This window comes from Aythya fuligula, chromosome 2, assembly GCF_009819795.1.
Source record: "Aythya fuligula isolate bAytFul2 chromosome 2, bAytFul2.pri, whole genome shotgun sequence".
Taxonomy (NCBI): domain Eukaryota; kingdom Metazoa; phylum Chordata; class Aves; order Anseriformes; family Anatidae; genus Aythya; species Aythya fuligula.
Window position 1 is genome coordinate 16,908,761 of NC_045560.1, and position 21,154 is coordinate 16,929,914.

General features: G+C 44.1%; 2 protein-coding genes across 3 annotated transcripts in view; one reads left to right on the forward strand and one right to left on the reverse strand.

Annotated features, from left to right (window-relative positions):
* The window catches only part of WAC (WW domain containing adaptor with coiled-coil), a 58,102-nt gene extending 54,007 nt beyond the window's left edge, over positions 1–4,095 (reverse strand). For both annotated transcript variants that reach the window (XM_032181480.1, XM_032181479.1), the window contains exons 1-3: positions 3,970–4,095; positions 3,779–3,815; positions 2,135–2,330 (exon numbers count right to left, since the gene is read on the reverse strand). In XM_032181480.1, the coding sequence (XP_032037371.1) occupies positions 2,135–2,330; positions 3,779–3,815; positions 3,970–4,010 (274 nt within the window). In that variant the 5' untranslated portion in view covers positions 4,011–4,095. The remainder of the gene's footprint in view (positions 1–2,134; positions 2,331–3,778; positions 3,816–3,969) is intronic.
* Positions 4,096–5,387: 1,292 nt separating this feature from the next.
* LOC116486891 (Sjoegren syndrome nuclear autoantigen 1 homolog) lies at positions 5,388–5,732 on the forward strand. Its single transcript, XM_032183440.1, has one exon. The coding sequence runs from the start codon at positions 5,388–5,390 to the stop codon at positions 5,730–5,732; it is 345 nt and encodes a 114-aa protein (XP_032039331.1).
* Positions 5,733–21,154: the final 15,422 nt, after the last annotated feature.

A 21,154-nucleotide genomic window follows, 5' to 3' on the forward strand; every position in this document is an offset into this window, starting at 1 on the left:
ACAGACTTTTCCTTTTTCTCCCTTGTACGTCTGCACCTGCAAAACTGTGTGAATATTACAACAACAAACAGTACCTCAGTGCAATTCAGCAGACAGAGGGCATGGTAAATTATTGGATGATGTCTTTTGGATATTAGCAACGTGCAAACGTCCACATTTACCTACATTCTAACACCTACCTTCAATTCATACTGACAGAAAGATTCAGTAAATCATAGTGGGACAGAAAAAAAGAACCAACAAGTGCAAACCTGTATGTAGTTACTCTGGAAGACAAAGTTAACATCCTCCTGCCCATACCTGCTCAACTTTGGTTTACTATATACAACGCGTTGTGCTTAACACAACTTTGGTTGTTTTGATTATGTTCTGAAACCCTTAAACTGGCACCAAACTAACCTTATTAACAGCACACACACACACAAATCACTTAGCCGTTCCATTACAGATGCTTATGTTTCAGAATTACTAACTTCCCTCAAACTGTTTAAGACTACTTCCTTCTCCTAGTCTACTAACATACGATGTAGACAGAAGCACTTTCAGATCAGAATACAGGATTTTTCTTAATTGTGTTTGCAGCCTTAGTAAGGAGAAGGGGCAGTAAGTTTCTAAGTGTTCCTTACACTTACAGAACTACAAATATTTCATTTTCCTCCATCATTACTGTGAACACCCACACATCAGGTCATTTACCAGCTATTCAATCCAGCCAGACTCAGTGAGAACTTCAGAATATCTTTCCTATCCTTAAAAACAGTTTCAGTACTCAAATAAGCAAATGTGCTCCCCATATAGAGCCTCATCCTCCAGATGTTTTCATATATGCGTAACTCCACTAAACGTAGCTGCACTGAAACAAAAAAATTACTGATTGTAGCAAAACTCAGCAGAATTACAGGAGTATGTAGGACGAATATCTTCAGACAGGTGAACAGGAAAGAGAAGGCCGATTTGTGTCTTGGAAAGTAGCACAGAACAGCAGCCTACCAGTTTTACACATGCATTTGATTGTGAGATTCCTACGCCTCCAAGTATGATCAAATATAATGAAAACCAGCGTACTAACAGAAGATGTATGTTTTTGTAATTCTTCTACAGAACCGTATCACATTATCAATGGTCTACAGAGCCTCTGTATTAATCCAAAAAAGGAGAAAAATTAGGAAGAACACTTGGATACCATAAATATCCTTGTGGTAGTGAACTAGTATATTCTAAACGGGACTTCCAGACATTTTACTTAAACTATTACAAGTAACAATCCTGCAGCATAAATATATCCGTACATCACAGATTGTTAACTTTATATGGAACTTTGAATCAATGCTTCTTTGTTCCAAGTTCTCTACTGGAATACTTTATATTTGTTCTTCATATCAAGTTAGAATACTTACAAAACTGGGAACAGGCTTCCAAATTCAGTCAGTAAGCACAATTTTCTGAACTATAGCTGTTACATCTTTTATTAAAAGGAAAATCCTATTCTTTCCTGTTTCTAGGAGGCAGGGATAGAAAATAGTATCAGTTAAGAAATATCTGTGCATGTTATTACTATCTATCATGCCCTGTAAAAACACAGGTGAGCTGACTGACTCTAAGCTTCTGCCAAGAGGGATTCTAAGAACTATCTTTGATCATCATTCTAAGATTGTTAAGAATTCTACACAGCATCTAAATATGAAGCTTTTCTTCCTTTTTATGTAGTTATGTGTTTCAGAGGATAAACGCCATAGTAGAGCGTTACAATACACAAAATTATGTTAAAACAGCAATGTTATAGTCTCTAAGACAGCAACGCTGGTGAAAAATAATCTAGAATACCATTTCACGTTATTGAATGTTGCTCCATGTCTAAAATAAGTCAGACTTGCTAATTTAAAAAAGGAAAAGTTTATATAAGCTTTATGATCCAAACAGAAACTCCTACACCTGTAAAAATAAGAAAATCAATAGGTATTATACTGCCAAAATGACTGCTTCCAAAGAAACGTGCATTTTGGTTTCTCTGTAGTTTTCCAAGCATCAAGGCATACCATTTACTGCAATGTTCCCTTCACCTGAGTGGTAACTGCTCAATTTTGATACTTATGAGGATTAGTAATTGCTTAAATAAAGGTTAAAGATAACTCACCACCATCCCTCTCTCTAACTCTGTGAGTATGCACACTTTTTGCTTTACTGTGCCCTGTGTTGTCACCGTATTTGTTTTCAGGGCTATCAGAGCGCCGCAACATTTTATTTGGTGGTGAAGGATCTGTGGTGTCTCGCATCTTGTCATGACGGTGATCACCACCACCGGGGTGACTCTTGGATGAGTACTTAAGAGCCTGTAACAGAAGATGGCAAGAGAGCAGGCATTGACATTAGACAGAAAGTCACAGAAAAAAATTAACATCAGATCTAAATTTCAGACCTCTTTCCAATATACTTTTAAAGGTAATTAATTTTTCATTTCCCATTTATTAATCAACATTAGCCTTTCTAATTTTAATTACCTACATTAAAGCAACAAGTTCTGTAATTAGAACTCAAACCATTTGCTCCCACCATGATCCAAAGTTAACAACTGCCGTTAGGATGGACCTAATTTCTTTATCTTTCCAGTGATGGACTGCATACTTTCAGCAGTACATAGGCTGCAGTACTTCTGACACTTCTGGGAGAAGCACAAGTTCTGCTGATATTAAGAGAATAAACATAAAGTTGCATTGAATCAGTGTAAACTTTGAATATGTCCTCCAGACTGTAATCGAGGGTGCTCAGTTTCACCTCTACCTTTAACTTTTGTGAGGTAGATTTCAGTACTAGCAACCTGGTAACAGATGTAATAAAAATCTAGAGTTTGGGGAGCGTGTAACTTGATAATTTGGGGAACATGTAACTTGACAAATTAACTTTAAAACGTTTACCAAAAATGACATGTTCTGCCTCTCTCTGACGTGCTTGATTTTGCAGCTTGAGCTTCTGAGGGGCAAGTGTTTACATTTACATGAACTGTCACTGACAGCTGCCCTGGACTGTCAGATTGCTCTTCACGGTGGCACAAATACCCAGAAATGTAATAAAACACTTCCATTATGTGCCCTAAGGAGAGGGATATCACCACACGCAGCATTCCCCACATTCACACCCTGAGAACCGATTTTTTTTTCCCCATAGCCAAGGCAGAGGAATATAGCACCTGCCTGACGGAAATCCAGGTTATTGCCAGCAGCTCAAGGCTCTGATGTTCGGCGAAGGAGCCCAGCAGCTGGCAACCGTCGAAATTAACCCTCACACACACCCCCCCTTCAAGTTACTCAGGGTCTCCAATCGAGCCCTGCTCAGGTTTCAACCCACAGCCGCAGTTTTGGGGCGAAGAAAGGGCTAAAGAAGGGGGGGCGGGGGGGTGGAACAAGCCTCCTTTTGTTTTTGGGAGGCCCCCACTCACCTCCCCCCGGGGGCTCCGCTCCTCCGCCGCCGACCCCGAGCCGCTCTCCCGCCCCTCCCCGCCTCTAGGCCCGAGCCCGGCCCGGCCCGCACTAGGCCTCTCCTCCTCGGCCCGGCCCCGGCGGCCTCGCAGCAGCTCCACAGCCCCGTCCCCTCCTCGGGCAGCCTCCCCCCGGCCCCTCACCACCCCCTCAGGCCTCCGGGCCCCCCTCCGGGCTGCCGTGGGGCGGCGCGGCCTGCGGCGGCGGCCGAAGCCTGGGCTGGAGTAGCTCCCCCCCCCCCCCCCTTCCCCTCCTTCCCCTCCCCTGCTCCTCCTCCCGGGCCTAGCGGCCGGCGCTGCAGGTACCTGGTAGGGCTGCGAGTCCCCCCTGCGGTCGTGACAGCTGGAGAGAGAAACGGAGAGAGAAAAGAGAGAGAAAACAGAGAGGCGTTAGGAGGAGGCGGCCCCGGGGCAAAGGGGGGGGGTGGGGTGGGGGGGGGCCCACAACATGGCGGAGGGGCCGGGGGCCTGAGGAGGAGGAGGAGGAAGGGATTTACCCATCACTGAGTCTCTGCTGTTTCCTCGCATACATTACCATCAATGCCCGGCCTGTGTGCGTGAGTGTGAGGGCACCAGCAGGCGACGGCCGCGGCCGGGCCACGGGCGCCGAGGGGGGAGGAGGAGGAGGGGGAGGCAGCGCTCCGCCTCACCGGGGGCAGGCAGGCAGAGCACGGCGGGGGGGGGGGGAGCGGCTGGGCTGGGCTGCGAGCAGCGCTCACGGGCCCATCTCCTCCTCCTCCTCCAGACGCCGGCAGCTCGGCCCCGTGCCCGCTCAGACGCCCCCGGAGCGCCGAGGCCGCCGCTGTGGGAGCCGCCGCGGCCGCCTCCTCCCCCCACTGCGCCGCCCGCCGCCGCCGCCGCCGCTCCTCCAACTACATCCGGGAAACGCGGGCGCCGCCGCGCTCGGGCAACGTCGGCTCTTTTCGGCTCTTTCCGCCGCGCGCCGTCCCCGCTGTCCCCTTTGCTCTCGGGCGACTCTGCCTTCGGCAAACATCGGCTGCCTTCGCCCAGCCCCACGCCCCCCGCTCCCCGCCCTTCGGCAACCATCGGCTCTTTCCGCCGCTCCCTCCCCCCGCCCTCCTCTCCCGAGCGCTACCTGTCTTCGGAAAACATCGGCCGTTTCCGGAGCGAGGGCTCGTGTTATTTTCCACCCCCCCCACACCCTTCGGAAGCGCTCGGCTGTTTCCGCCAACCCGCTCGGCGCGGCCGTTGACGGGGCGGCGCTGAGGGGGCGAGCCTGGCGCTGAGGGGACCACAAGAGGCGGCGGGGGGCAGCGATGGGGCGCCCATAAAGGACCGGCTCCGGCTGTGAGGTAGGAAAGGGAAGGTCCCGGCTCGCCTCCCCTTCCGCCCGGGGACTTGATGTATAGGCAGGAGCCATTTTGTGCGCGGCGCGGCCGCGGCCAGGAGGCGGCTGGCGGGGAGGAGGTGATTGTAAGATGTCCCTGGGGGGCTGCGCTGCTTCAGCGTCCCCCCCTCAGGGGGGTGGGGAGAGGGGCGGTGGGGGCTCGGGAGGGGTGGTTGGGAGGGGGGTGGTGGGGCTGGGAGGGGCTGGGGGGGTCAGATTGAGTGGGTTGTGGTAAATTTGGGCTCTGTGGGCGAGGGGAGACCCGTTATTCCCCTTATTTTGCTTAAAAACATGTGGGTGCTGCTGGCTGTGCTTGTTCAGCCCCCCTGCTCAGCCCTCTCTGCCTTTTGTCTTGCCCCCATTCCACCAAGGGACACAGCATGGCCCACCTCAAAACCAGTGTATAAACCTTTAACAGCGTATCCTCACCCTGTCTCAGCCTTATCATCACATTATACACACTAACTGTTACAGAACTTTCTATTTTCTCCTTGTTTCCCTTTGTTAGGGTGCAGAAGGCTGTTGCCAAGAAGAAGCCGTGGCAGAGCTCGGGCACAGGAGTGGAGGATGACTCAGCCGGGAGCTATTCTTCAGGGTTACAATAACGAGCTGGTAAAATACATTGAAGACTTATGTATGCAAAAAGAGGAGCTGAACAAACAAATCCAGCAAGCAGAAGAGGAAAAAAATAAGCTCCAGCATGAAATTCAAGTCCTGAATGAACAATTGGAGCATGTGTGTGAAAACCTGGACCAGAAGATAGCTTTACGGAATGATCTTAGTAAAATTCTTAACGAAGCTGAAACCGCTTACATGAAGATTTTGGATAGTTCTAGAACTTTGCTTAATGTCCTGAAGAAGGAGGTGGGAGACTTAAAGCATACCCCAGAACTGAAAAGTAATGTAACGTGAAACTGTCAAGTGTTTGGAATCCAAAGTACTAAAATTCTGCTAGGTGAGACGTGGCTAGCCACAGAACTCTACCTCAGCAGTGCAAATAGAGAGGGACTTTCCCTTCAACCTTTCTATACAATTCCCATGGCTTTTAAATGCGTTAGGAAAAAATGTAGATTAAATAGATGAAATAAAGTTGATGTTTTGTTATTAACAAAATCTATATAGTCACTTAAATCACTGCAAAGTTATTGCAAATACGTAGTTGAGGCAGATTTGAGGCTGTCAGTTTTTTACGTGTTGATGTTTCAAGGCTATTCTGAAATACAGGAAAAAAAAAAATTTACTGTTGAGCTTCAGGTGGTTGCTACTGAATGCCTGAATATTACTTTAAATCTCGACAGATCTCTTACCCCCACCTGCCTTCCCCTGCCCTTTTTTTCTTTTCCCTACTTACCCAGCTAGGAGACAACCATTGTAAAACTAATGGATGCAAGTAAATCAGATAATACTTCTTTTCACTTTCTGAATACTTAGGGACCAGATACTTAGGAACCAGCTACTTAGCTCCCTCCTTTTAAGGGGTTCGGAGGTTTCTTTCGGTTGCATGCACAAAGACAGCCAGTGTTTACAGTCATCTCCTACCTGGAATTCAGATAAGGTAAGAAAACATGCATAGTGCAGGGTATGGAAGGTTAAACTGTAAGAATCCACGTGGTTCGTGCATTTTCTGAAGCTATACTCAAAAACCTTGTATAGAAAGGAGTCACACTGGTGAAAGGTTTAGGTACAAGTACATGCTCCCTGCTTGCAAGGCACAGCACTACAAGCAGCTATAGATACACCATGTATACTAAGGCCAACTATAAAAGAGATTGTAAAGAAGAGTGAACAACGTGGAATTTAGAGAAATAAATAAAAATGGAACTTAAAAAGAAAAAAAGAGATTGGAGGTAGATGGGCAGCTGTTATCCATTCTTATGGATGAGGCACGTAGTTCAGAGCCTTGGGAGGAGGACTCCAAACTGGCAAAGATCTCAGTCCTGTTTCTTATATCTAGAAGTCACTAAGTCTCTCTGTGTAAGCGCATGAATTTTGTCCTGCTCATTCACATTTAGCAGCAACTTTAATCTGCTTTGTAAGTCAAATCTTCATTCTGTAACAATTCACTGAATTGAAACAAGTGCAATTGCAGTTTCCCTACTTGATAACCATGTGTCTCTCAGGTGCAAGTATAAAGGGTATGCAGATGTGAATGGTTTCGGTAACGGCTCTTCACCAATAATTATAAGCAAATTTTACATCCTTCTGATTGCTCCATCTTTTGCAGCAGGGATTAGCGTGAGGGAGCTAATCAACAACTGTGTAGCGTTTCCACTGGCTTCCCCTGAGTAACACTGAGGTGGTAAAATGAGAGAACCTCAGGAGTGCTGTTACAGTTGTAGTACCACCCTATTCATGGCACCCTTGTTTATACTGAACTGAAGCATAAAAGCAAAAATGTTTTTCTTTTAGTAGCAGAAAGGTGATTTGACTGGATGTATCTTGGCATTCTCTTTCCCCTTGGTCTGGTCATGGTAGTAATTACATCGCAATAGGATGTCTCTGAAAGGTACTAACTAAATAGCAAGGACTTGTTTTTTTTTTTAAAGTTGCACGTGTAATTGGGTTCACTTCATTAACTGAAAGGGAGCTTGAAATTGTCTACTTTAAAAACAGCTTTTACCGGGGAAAGTTTACAAAGAGCAGTACAGTTAATTTCTTGTGTTATCCATCTCAGACAGTAATTCAGTAATTACTGGTTTATTTCCAAGTAATCCTGTACTATAACTAATGTCTCTCATTACTTTATTTAGGATGTTAAAACCTTTGGGGGATGCATTGTAAGTCTTTAAAGATATCTACCTCAGAACCTTTATTACCACAAAGCGTAGCTCAACTGCAATTGCAACTTGAGATGTGTTTTTTTTAAAGTTACAAAATCAAGGGGGAATATAACTGTTAGCTAATATTTACTTCCATTGCGCCTCTCAAATTTCAGATAAGAAGTTAAGCTGTTATTAGAGCTCTTTCAGTAGTCCCAATCTGTAAATTTTCTGTTTAAACTCAGATTCACAAATGGGGAGCAATAATAGCCTATCTCCAGAGCTTGTTCATCGTGGAATAGCTTCCAAGTGAGGCAGTCGTTGTGAAGTGCACCTGCAGAATGGTGCTTAAGAATGGCTCCTGCCGTTGTGTTCTGTACTGACCCAAAGGAATGCAGTGTATCTTTTTATTGAAGTCATAAACCTTTTTCAGGTGTGTAGGTCTTCTGTATTTTTATCGATTGTCTGGTATACTTACAAATCTTGACAGATTTTCTTAAACAGCTTCAGTTTGTTCAGAAGACGTGAATTAAGAGACTTCGAGAAGAGAAATGATAATCTGGAGATCACAGCAGCTCTGTGGGGCTGGCTTGTGAAAGACACTACCTGAAGTAAGACTGGTTATAAATCTGAAGCATCATATTTGTTCCTAACTTACTTTTCTACGTTGATTTTGCATGGCCTTCAGGATTAGATTCCATAAGTTACTTGACTGTTGCAAGCTAGGGGCTTTAATGACAAAGTTCAGGTTAGCAAACAGTAGTGCTGGGTCTGAAGTGCTGCTCAGGGTGTCTTGCAGCTTATTTGGTTTGTGAGGAGATGTGGTTTATGAAACTCATATCTGTGCTTGATTCAGAGCTCTTGTGAAATGCAGGCAGAGCTCTGGGCTCATTTCCTGAATGAAGGTAGTGGCTCTTCCAGCTGGCTTCCCAATACCAGTACTTAGCTGGAGGAGAGGTGATGACTCCCAGCTTTTACAACCACGCTGCAGTGTGTACTCACCACGTAAAGCTCTAGTGATCAACAGGCTTTTCAAACCGTTTGAGTATTGACTCCTGCCAAGTAAACAGAGTTTATTATTTACGATGGTGTTTGGTGGTTACCAGAGAAACTGCTTTTGGGTGGTATGCGGAAAGGAATTCTCTGTGTGGAGGTGGTTACACAAACCACTGGCGGAAGCCCCAGGTACAAGCAGTCACTCAATCCGTAGCTCTGCGGGGATGCTCGCTATTCAGGTACCTCCACACACGCAGCTTTTGCTAACCACGTTACCAGGAAAAGGGCTGAGTGGGCTGGGATGAGTGCTAATTTTTGGGGTGGTAAGTAAAGAGGAAATGTGGATGTGGAGTGCTTGCAAAGCCAGAAGGTTAAGGGTGCCTGACAGAAATGGAGGCTGACCTCTTAATTTCTGTTTCAGCTCAAACTGTGCTTGTACTGAGTTACAGCCTGCATTTCCTGCTCCCTGATACATGGAAACGTGGAAATCAACTGAGGTTGACCACAAGCAGGGCAACCTGCCTTTTTCTTCCTCTTTCTGGCTCTTTACTTCTTTCTGGCCAAACTGGCACATTCAGCCACTCAGTGGCCGTTTCCAACGGGAGGCTGCAGAGAGAGCTCTCCAGAATAGCACAGGATCCAACCAGCAGCCACTTGAGCGAGGTGACGCTTCAAATCCCCCAGATGTGAGAGAGTCTGTCCGTCTGAGCTTCCAGCTCCTTGGGTAAGTGTTCTGCCAGCCCCATGCCAGACACGTTCCTTTACTTCTGACCCTGGCAGCTCTTTTAGGAACAGCGATCAGTGAACTGCTGGGTTTTACAAAGAACCCAGAGTCTGTCAGTTTATTTGATGCCCTTGGAATGGATGTCACATTGATCTTGAGGAATGTATGTTGCTTTTTTTTTTTTCTTTTTTTTTTTACTTTGTGAGTGCAATAGGTTTGTTTCCCAAGACTAGACAGAATTTCAGATGCCCAAAGAATTGATCATTCAAACGATGAGGCAAGTTATAATTAACCAGATGACTGGGTCTTAAAATGCAGTTCCAGAATTCGGTATCTCAGGTCCATCTAGAGCTTGTGGTGTGAGTGAGATTTATTCCAAACGGATTAAATGTAATTGGAACAAGACACCGTTATTCTGGAACAAGAAAACTCAAAGACAATGAGAAAAAGGATTGAATGTCTACAGTTAATTCACCATCTAGGTGAGTCCTGAACAGAAGACCAGTACCTAATACTCCTTAGGTGGTTTTACTTGTTAGGAGAAATTTGAATTAGGAGATGTAGCTCATGGCAGGTGCTGAAATTATCCTTAACTTGGAGTTTGCAGCAGTTGCTGAAGTTATCGCTCAGCTTGAGAAGTTCCTGGACTGCTGGGTTATGTATGAATTAGGTAAAACAGTTTATTCCTTTTACAAGGTTCCCCCCCATCTTTTTAGTTGTGAGTGAGAGTAAATTCATTAATATTGATTTGGTTGCTTTTTTAAAGATGTGTATGGATGTGGAAGCTTTCCTAAAATCAGTGAGTTTATTGAGATTTTTTTAATGTATGTGTGTTTAAATACAGATATTTATATCTGTTTACTTATCAGGAGAAGGACAGATTAGCCTTAGGTTCAGTTTGTGCTCCACTTGCTTTGTCAGTCATTGTGATTGTGTGGGTAGGGGTACAGCACTGCATCTGCCTCTCGGGTAAGTGCTCTACACGTCTTTTAAAACTGAGAGTTGCTGTTACTTTGCTCTTTGTCCCTTGCTACTTTATAAATCTGCCTTTCATTTCAGTTGTCCCTGTGTTTTCCTTGATTGTTGTATTTCTCAGTTGTTTTTCAGACCAAGTCTTATTTAATATCCAACGTTAAAAAAAAAAAACACAACACAACAGATGTGTGTAGGTGACACAATTTATGTGCATGTTAGCTATTAATATGACATTACAGAGAGGTTCAGGCTTGCAGGAGAGTTACATATTATTTCATGGCTTTAGCTTATGGGATTTGTGTGAAAAGGAGTGAAGTGTTGTAGTTTAATTTTATGAAAATGTGATTTTTAGAAGAGGTAAGGCTAGTAAAAAGCAGTTTTGTTTTGTAGTAGTTTGAAAAGTAGTTTTACAAGATCTTGTAGAGCAATAAAATCTGCATCTTTTGTCTACTTCTGCAAGATGAGGCTACGGATGCACCACAGTTGCCAGTACGGTAGATCAGACAGCCAATTTTAGTGCAGGCTTGGATGTCTTTCTGAGCTGTAGGACTGAAAATGATGGTGTCAAATCTTTGCACCGTGATTGTCGCAAGCCTCTGTCTTGCTACATCGTTCAAAGCCAGCACTATTTGTCAGTATGCCTGATTTGCACATCAGAAAGGGGGAAGTAAAGTGCTTGGAATAGGATTCTTCCGTCCTGAGCAAAATGGGCATCTGTAGCACAGATCCATCACGTTCAGGAAGAGGCCTGGGAGAGAAGTCGGATCAATCGCCCTCTGGAGGTGGGACCGGTTGTGGTTCCTCTGACTGGAATGGGAGCTTCGGTGTCCCTGGCACACATCTCACTCCAAGGCACCTGAAGTTATATGGGATGATTTCTCCCCTCTGCTTACCTCCACTCCTGTTTTGTAGAATACTTGCACTTGTCTCTGAAGCATTTACAATAGTGTTGAGTTTTTTCATTTGTATCTTTCTAGAGACAGGCACACAGCTTCCTGCAGCGGCCAGCTTAAATCAAAAAGGTGGAAGTGTTACCTAGTGGCTATAAAGCAAAGGAAGAGGCTCAGCATTTTTTAATACTTAATTTTAAACATTTATTTCAAAATATGGTAAAAAATAGATCACTTTAAATTTTAATCATCATGGGTGTTATTTTATTTGAGTTTCATATGCATAGGTTCTCATGCTCCAGAGCACCGTGCTTGTTTGTATTTAAAATGAGAATGCTTTTGTAGTGAGCCTGACGATTTCCTTCTCCTAACATAGATATCTGGTATATAGGAACACTTAAAAATTATTTCCATCATAGTCCATGATGGATCTGCAACTTGTATTATTTTTTTTCCCACTTCATATAGTTGATTCAATTGAACATACATGTAGTTTGTTTTTTTTTTTTAAAAAAAAAAAAAGGCAAATTTATTTCCTAATGCTTTCAAACCTACCTATCCATACTCAGAGTTAGATTTAATTATTATTCTATCATTCTCTTTTTGTTGTTCTATTATCAAGTTGATGTAACATTGATAGACACCTGTACTGATCAGGCATGATTATCAGTCTCAGTTCCAGAGACAAAATCTTTTTTGTGTTCTGCCAGCTTTGCATTTTTAAAGCCTCTTCTCTTGTGCAGTAAGAACCCTTGGCTTGAAAATCAGTGTGATTGTTAGGTACTGATGATGTGTTTTTATACAGTGCTCACATCTGAACTGTATTTTAAGGTGTTTAAAAAACAGAAAGGCAGCAGTAATTCTCTGTATGTTTATGCAGTTGTTCAGTAACAGAAATCCTGTCAGAGATTTGTGCTGCTTCCTGTGCAATATTAAGCAGCATTGTTTGCTGTAGCAGACAAACCCAAGGTACTGTTCATTAAATGTTGGTCCCTCATGGAGAATTGGTGCTAGCTTGAAGGGAATAGGTACTTCATCCTTCGGGGCATGGGACAAAAGGGGAGCTGCCTGTGCAGCAGAGAACGGCCACCTAAGGGAAGAGAGGAGCATCTTTCTTAGTCCAGCTCATCGTAAAGGGTTATGAGACAAGTCAAAGCAGGTTTCCTGAAGCAAGCTGGAAAAAAAGAAAACCTAGTCCATACTGTCAGTCACAAGGGATACCTGGTGATGCCTAGTCAAAGTCCTTAGCTCTAAAGGTAGAAGCCCAGGTCTAATTAGAAGCAGCACATGTGATGCAGTCCTGCAGCAAGGGTTAATTTACCCTGCCAAAAAGTGACCAAGGATGTGGAGGCTCATGAGTGCACACAGGATTCATTGGGCTTGCTAAAAAGTGTAATCTGCTTCTTTCCTTCACACTGGGGAAGTTTTGTCTTCTAGTGACACACAGCTCCATGTGAAGGATGTTTGTTTAAAATCCTATTACCTTCTGGGGCTTTTCTTTGAAGACCTGAGTGTTCTTGTTTCAAGTTGTTGCAGTTCAAAAACCCGTGGCTACAGGGGAAAATCCGGGTGGCTGCCCAAGCTCCCCGGAAGCCTGCATGCCTGGAAGTGGTTGGTGTTCATCAGTTAGTACTCCAAGTTCCTGGTCAAATGCTGTCTCATTTTTCAGTTGTGTTTCAAATTCTGTTGATCCCCTTTGTTCTTCAAACGATTTGCAACAAGCGTTGCTTGTTCAATTTGGAGTGTACTTTTGCTTTTTTGTTTTTTAATGAAGTGTTCTGCTGAGGCCTCACATGGTGCTGTTTTTGGCACCCTGCAGTCCACATTCATGTTGTGTATTTGAATATATGGCTTTTCTTTGGGACCATCAGAAGGAAAATACGTATATTTAACTGAAACAAGATTTGAGTTCATGCTGTTCTGTTTTTTTTTTATTTTAGAAAGTGTTCATAAATGCCAAATATTTGTGTGTATATACATAAATATACACAATTGCGTATACACATATGCAAATGAGTCTGTATATATGTTAACATTGTTAACACCTTTATCCTGTTTGATAGACCGTGACACTTGCTGGTAAGTTGCCCAAAGCTGGGGACAGATCTGGAAGCGAAGGCTTCACTTTTTCAGCCTCAACTGAACGCTCTGACTCTGCCACTTCCCTGGGTCCCACGTCTTGCTTGGTGTTTGGTGTGCAATAACGGGATTACATGTTCTCAACCTGTGTGTTACAGGGAGAGAAATAACTGAATAAATGCATACTTCACGTCATATGCAGTGTCATGATGGTATGTAGAAGTATTTTTCCATTTCTCCATGGATACACCCAGCATGGCAAACTAACCCTGCTCCAGAACAGCTGCTCCCACTTTCCAGACCTGCTTTCTCCAAGCCTTTACTCAAAGATGTTTGGGAGCTGACTGTAGGAGATGGGTCACAGGAACAGAGCCGTGCTGGTGGTTGATGATAAATTACTTTCACAAGTCTAACCTCGTTCCAATACTTTGTCTTCACAGATCCTTCCATTTTGCCTGTTTTCAGCAGGCTACTTACTACCTTATATTAGTCTATTTGAGACCACCAGGCATTTTTACCAACATTCTTTAAGGGATTTCTAGGCATTGAGGTTCAGGATCTGAACTCTATCCCATATATAGTCCTTACAACAGCATTCTGACCATACGTTTGCTCAGAGAAGCTGTGGCTGCCCCATCCCTGGAGGCGTTCAAGGCCAGGCTGGATGGGGCTTTGGGCAGCCTGGGCTGGTGGGAGGTGTCCTTGCCCATGGCAGGGGGTTGGAACTGGGTGGGCTTTCAGATCCTTTCCAACCCAAACCATTCTATAAATCTGTGATGTAAAAGCAACAGGCTTCTGCAGGTGTAGACAAAGGTACGCCAACCTTTTTCCATCGTGGCTCTTACTTTGGATTAATAGAAGTGAAGTAGCCTGGCAAGTAAAGAGCTAGTGATGTGGATGGACAGGGCTCTCTGACAAGGAAAAGAAGCCGGTTCTAAACCTCTTTAATGTAAGATAGGTGACACCTGACAGCAGTATTCTCTTATTTCACGCATTGCAATAAATATAAATATTCTTGAAACTATATTAAAATGTGCAAAATATTTAGTAGGTTTCTGCTGAGAGCATTCTGTACCTATCTGACACTTCAATACTGTGCTACTAAAAAAGACAACTTAGGTCATTAGAGACATGCATTAGGTTGTTTATCCTCTGCTTCCAATAACCCTCACACCCTTGTTACAAACTCACTTTGTAGCCTGCAGTTATCCTATTTCCTAGCCCCTTGATGGCCATGTTTGTAGTTTTCCCAAGCTGCCAACAAGAAACGCACTGTTCTTCTGCCACATGGTGGGCCAGAGATGCTTTCATTATCTTCATAGTGTCCAGACATGTTCTGGCACACTTGTTTAAAAAAAAAAAGTTTGCAAAGATAAACAGATTTCACTCAGTTTGGTAGTGTTACAGAAGTTATGGCTGGACAGGGTAAGAACTTTGTACTGTAGAGAAATAACAGACACCTGATCTGAAAGGATTTGCATCCTATGAAAAACTACATCCTAACAAGGCTGACTTTTAGGCTGAAGTGATGGGTGGATGGAGCATTACACTCCATCTTCCTGATGTGCTGTGGAGATTAAAGAAAAGTTTATTATCTGTATGTCAATGAGAATGTCCTTGTGCTAACAAATTCAGACTTTATTTAAGGTCATCAGCAAATACAGAAATAAATACGGGATGCTGTAATTTAGTCAATAGTACTGCCGTATGCAGAGTGACTTGAATTTGCTCCAGAAATGATTGCACTGTGTTTGAGAAAAGGCCATAATTTGAAAATAAAAAGAGGAAAAAGGATTATGATGGGAGAGCTTGCAGATCAGTGATCTGATTGAGAAAGCTGTGTAGTTCTTCCAGCGCTGAATATGACCCATAAGCTCTGACTGTGACCTATATTGCAGAATAACAAACGTGTGCTGTGCTAGAGTGGAGTGCGCTCACAGTAAGGCTGCTTACAAAACGACACCGTGTGCATTCAGCACTTTTCTTTGTAGCCCTGCTCTATTTTACAAACTAATACATCCCCCGGTACGCTGCACTAGAGAGAAATGCTCCAGATGCCTTCACTGCCGGGTGGAAGGAGAGCAATTAACGGTCTGCGTGCTGTGAAATCGCTGGGTACCAGCATTTTTGCATATAATCTTTTAATGTTTTAAGGAACAATTGTTTTTCCTGCTGTATGGGGTGATGGAATGCAGACAGAAAGAGGATGGTAGCTCAAGAATTGTCACGCTAACTGAAATCCTGTATGTTTGCACATAGTTTGTACTTTTATTAACTAATAGCAAAGTCTTAGTGACAAACTGGCTCCTCCAGACCAGAGAAAATTTGCTTTTCTTTTATTGGCATGCATCATCTCAGCTCTCACAAGGGAAGGGCAGCCTTCTGATAATGCAGTGAAAGAATCCGGGCCAGAGCAGTGTCTGGTGCTGGCCTCCAACAAACAGGAGGAGAAGCACAAAAGGACAGAATTGCTGGCCTCGATGTGAATTGAGCAGGCTTGCTGGCAGAAGTAGCAAGTGAGAGGTTTGCTTCTTTCTTTTTATTCTTTTTTTTTTTTTTAAATTCCCTCCCTACTACATCATTATTAGGCTGAGCAGGGAAAGAATTTTCTTTCTCTTTAAAGGTATGAATAATAATAAATGGGATAATCTGCTCCACAAAAAGCCAATTCCACATGGGAGGCAGGTAAAGCTCCCCCACGGGAGCTCTATTTTTTCCTTCAGAAAAAAAAAAAGTCATCATGCAAATGCTAAAAGCCAGCAGCCATTGCAGGGGAAGGGGAAACAACAAAATGCTGTGTTTGCATGTAATTGTGGGCCAATTATTCTTCCAATAGCTGCCTTTGTGTGTGCAGCTTCTTGGTGACAAGTATTGCCCGTCCAAAATGTGGATTTTTGGTCTTGGGCCTGTTTATTTTCAAATCTATTTTTTTTAATTATTATTTTAGATGAGCTGGATAATACAGTACAATTATTGGTGCTTATATGGATATGAAATTAATTTATAACTGTTCATAAACCATGTGTTACTACGCTGCAGTAGCTAGAATGAAGCTCAGCTCTGATCATTAAGCTGAACATTTTAACTTAGATTTTACCAGTGCGTATTTTATAGTTTCATCTGTTAGTGAAGTCGTCAGCAAGCAAACACAATGAGGTGTGACTTGGCTTCTGTGGACTTAAATTAAATCTTCCCTTATTGCCTCGCATGAACATTTTTGCCTTAAACAACTTCTACATTTGGGTATTTGCTGGGAAATATTTTAAAGAGGTCTCAGAGACCATTGGTTTTGGCTGACGTACGTCCTGCATAAAGCGCTTCTGGTTCCTGCCTCCTCCAGCTCCGGTCACTCCAAGCTTCTCCTGGCATCAGCACGGCCCATGCCCATGGTTTGGCCCCAGATCTGAAAGGAAAGCTTTAAGAGAAAAAATATTTGGAAATAAGTACAGCAGCAGATGACTGCTTATTATCTTCTCCTCAGTTTTATCGTTCTGAGGGGAGCTCTGAGGCAGCCAGGGCTGCACAGGCCACGAACGGATCACTGCATTTGGACACAAAAAAAAACAAAACAACACACCACCGTTGCTTGCATTTTTCCAAGTTCTATCTGGATTCACCTGCCAGAAGCTGCTTTAAGCATGGTGTTTGTTCTGAGCCAGGAGCTCTCAGCACAGCACAGCCTCCATTTCCCAGACCCTTTATTCCTACCAGGCAGCCAGCAGCTCTGCAGGGACAGCGGGATGAGCTGCTACGAGGGGAGGCAGCAGAGCCCCACAAAGCCCCCAGCCAGGCACGAGGAGCTGGGGGTCTCTGCTCTGCTTCTGCTCTGTGTGAAGTGCAAATAGAAGTGGCCATGTGTGCTGCCTGAGCTATGTGATGCTGCCTGTGCCGTTTGATTCTGCTGCATCAGGAAGCTCTGATTTAATCTGTAGTTAAAATAGGCTCACTTACAAAAGCACTCAGAGCCAGCAGAGCAAAGTAGCTGTGCAGTGCTACTGATTTTCAAAGGGCTGAGTTTCCCCATCTGTAACTTCTGATTCTGGTGCTGTTTCCTGTACGGCAGCAGTACTGAAACAATTACAGTGCAAAGAGGGTAACGAAGATAATTTTAAAATTCAGAGATGAGTTTGAAGATAACACTAAGAATTTAATCATTTACCAAAGCTTTTTTACACCACAAGGCTTACCGAAAGTTCATGGGTCTTGTGCTCTGCTGTATCTCTGGACTTTATGATTCAGGATTCTCGGTGCATGTCTGAGAGGCCCAGCTCCTGAAATCCTGGCATTTTCTTTGTTCCTCCTCCCCCCTTTGAAGTTCCATTTCTCCTCCTGGTAAAGGAAAGGTGGAAAATGCAAAAGCAAGTAAATATGAAAGGCTCGGGAATAAAAGGCAGGTATGAATCATTCTGGATCTTTTTAATGACTTAAAGACCATCTCACACTTGGTGTTTGGCCTCGTGTGTGTTGTTTTGAACGCTGCCTGCTGGTCATGCTCAAAAGTCCTACCAAAAATTCCCCCGTGTTATGTTCCCATCACAAAAGAAGCAAGGTTTCACCTCAGGAGCACTGGAGGAGCCCACATTTTGGGGCTGAAGGGGAGGGTCTAGGGCATCTCCAAACATCACAATATGTTTAGCTCACCAAAATCAATCCAGGGAACGTAAATGATGACTGAAGAGGAGGTTTTTCTGATAGTTACAGAGCTTGCTTTGGAGTCTGAAAGGCCAAAAATATGACCACAGCACCTAGCTGGAGACTGGAGATGGGCCTGAGAAATGGAATAATTTATCAGACTGCAGCTAAAGATAGAAGTAAGTGTGCCATGCTTGTGCCAAGTAAAGTGCAGGATTAAGACATTTTAGGAAAACTGACATGGGAAAAGAGAGAATAAGCTTCTGAGAACATCCCGGGAGATCAGGAAAAATTTTCGTGAGAGGAGAATGTCACAAAGACCACCAAAACTGTCAATCTTTAAACATTTCTTTATTAAATATATATATATAAACTTATTACCTAACATAAAGAATCATTTATCACAATAGAAGTGATTAAGTCCTCATCCTAAAGATGAATTTTTATGCCATTCCACAATTACTCTTGACAAATGTTTTTAATTTGGCCAAAACAATAGCAAGGAGGCTTTGTGGGTGTCATAATCAGAGATCTAGACCTGAATGATTTGTTTCAGTCATCGCAGAGAGGGGACAATAAGAGGGAACAAGATGAAAATATAGAAAACAATAAGGCTGTACATAATTTTGGCTCTCATATTTTATTAATAAATCTCATGGTAGTTTGTGGTTTGCTTAGAGCTTCGGCTCCCAGATTCATTTAGTAAATAAGAACCTGAGTTGCCATCACAGAAAAACAAGTTTCTAATTTTCACAATTGCAAGAACACTACAGAGCAAGAAAAGGAACCAAAATACATCTTTGAAGAGACAAGTTTGCAAGAGTTTTAACTCAGAACCAAAAAATATATCTTTTACTGTAAGAACCCAAAGGCAGGGAGCTAAAACTTGGTCCTGCCATTACAGCTCCAGTCAGGGTTGTATTTAAAGTGTCTTTTTTAAACAGATATTGCAAAGTCTTGTGTCCCCATCTTTTTCTGCCCGTAGGACAACTTTTTAGAGCCTTGAAAGCAACGTGCCTTTGCTCCCTATTTTACTTGCTTTTTCCTTCAGGAGATGCTGCTGAGGCCAGATTCTCACTTTGGTTCCGACGTGGAATAACTCCTCGGGCTTGTGCAAAGCCACCCTGTTTCCCTCCTGATGCAGTAGTGGCAAGGAGCATCGTCCTATTGTCCTCTATCCTTTTGTCCCTCCTGCAGCAGAAGCCACCATTGTTCTCTTTTATTTACTTCCCTCTCTCTGTAAACCAGCAGGGCTTGAAGCAGAGGGACCCAGCTCTCCTCATTAGAATAATTGGGCTGATTTATGAGAGCAAGACGCAGCGAGGCTCTTTGGCTCCACCGTTTCCCACTTGAGCCTGGGTTCCCGCTCCCCGCTGCCTGCCTGGGCTCTCAAACCTCTGCTTCGTTCCTCACAGTTATAATGCAAGAGAGGTACAGCAGAAAGCCTTTTTTCCTTCATGTGGCGTTCCTCACAAGTTGTTCAACCCAAGGTAATACTGAGGATCTAACTTAAATACTAAAGGGAAAGGAAAAATCTGTTGGGCCCTTCCTTAGCATTAACAGAGTGGAAATTTTGGCTTGTAAAAGCCTCCTTGAGCAGGTTCACTACAGCATGTTATAAAAAAGTTTTATACAGGCAAACTTCAAACAAACAAAAAACAACAACACAACACCACTCCCACCCAAAACACTCAAAAAAAAAAAAAAAAAAAAAAGATGACTGGCAATTCTAGCGCTGTGTTTCTGCAGGCACCCCAATCAAACAGCGACCAGCCTGGCAGTCCCGGCTGCCTGCACTTCCCAGGGAGATGTTTATGGTCACCTATTCAAAAGAAACCATACCCATCACATGCTTTTGCTAACTGGATGGCATTTGTAGTGCCTGAAGGGCAGTTGAACCATTTTGTGAATCGCACTTCTAGTCTGCAAGAATATATTTTGTTTGGGGGCAGGCCGGTGGTGCCAGAGTTTCAAGAGTAGTTATTCAAATTCAAGAGCCCTCCACATTGTAAAAGCCACTGCAAGCCCTCTGAAAAGCCTCAGTGAACTCGGAGAGGTTACGGTGTAACCAAGGCAGAGAAGTGAAAGCAGTAAGGGAATGAAGCACATGGTACAAACCGGCTCGAAAACCCTCACTGCAATTGCAGCTGTGTGCCAAAACGCCGTGTACCACCCGTGGCCCTAACACATCACAAAAACAAATCGGCACCAACGTTTCTGCCACCTCCACGTTGCCTCAAATGCTCCCAGCGCCGTGTCCGCGGATGGAGCATCTCCCTCTGCCTTCCACACCTACGGAGAGGCAGAGCTGGGCTGGGTTTCACCCATCCCATTCTGTATTCACCAGGAAACAAAGCATCAAAAAATACACCCAAGCCACAGCTTCATTGTTCAGAGCTTGGTGTTTAGACGCATAAATTCACAGCCTGGTCTTTTCTGCCTCCAGACACAGTGATTTCGCTGGTGGACGTGAGGCACTGCCATAGGAAGGGCTCAGTATTAATGCTGTTGATCGGTGTGGAAGAGCCACAGCTACAAAATGGAGAAATGGTTAAAATACTCCACAGCGTGCCCCTCTCCCAAACAATCATACTGTACTTGCTTTCCCTCTCTCCTCTCAAAATTGCTGCCTTGGGGAGGTACAGAATTACCATTGCCATAAACCGTAATCAAGATCAGATGTGCTAAGGGAAAGGCCTTGCTCAAATATCAAAGAGGCCTTAAACTGCCAAAACAGAGCGAGAGGGAGAAATCCCGAGGGAATCAGAGATGTAATTTACGACTGACCTTCATTTTAACTGGGAAATGCGTGCTCTCGAGAGGCAGTGCCCCCGTGAGTGCGTGTTTTGTTGTGCTTCAGCTCGCTGGGAACCCTGGCTGCAGCGGTATTGATCCCAGCTGCCGGGCCACGCGCCGGGGGACTGATCGCAGACCCAGTCCAGGAACATTTTTCTATGCTGAACTCCTCACAGCAGCGACAGTGCCCTGCTTCGTCGTCCCCTCTTCGCCATCCGTGGCTCGCTGCTTTGTTTTCGCAGCAATTGCCTGAATGCCTCTGCATTTTTGGCATTCTCATAAGCCAGTTGTTGTCTGGATTTGGGAGCAATCGGAGATAACAACTCTGCAAGGGGATTTGTGCTGCCACAAGAGCAGTTGATGTCTGGATAAGCTCGCAGTCATTCAATTACAGGGCCAAGCATTACAAGAAAAAACAGACATATTATATCTCTGCAGTCTAATGTAAAACGACAGTGTCGCAGTGCCTCAGCCCTGTGCGCG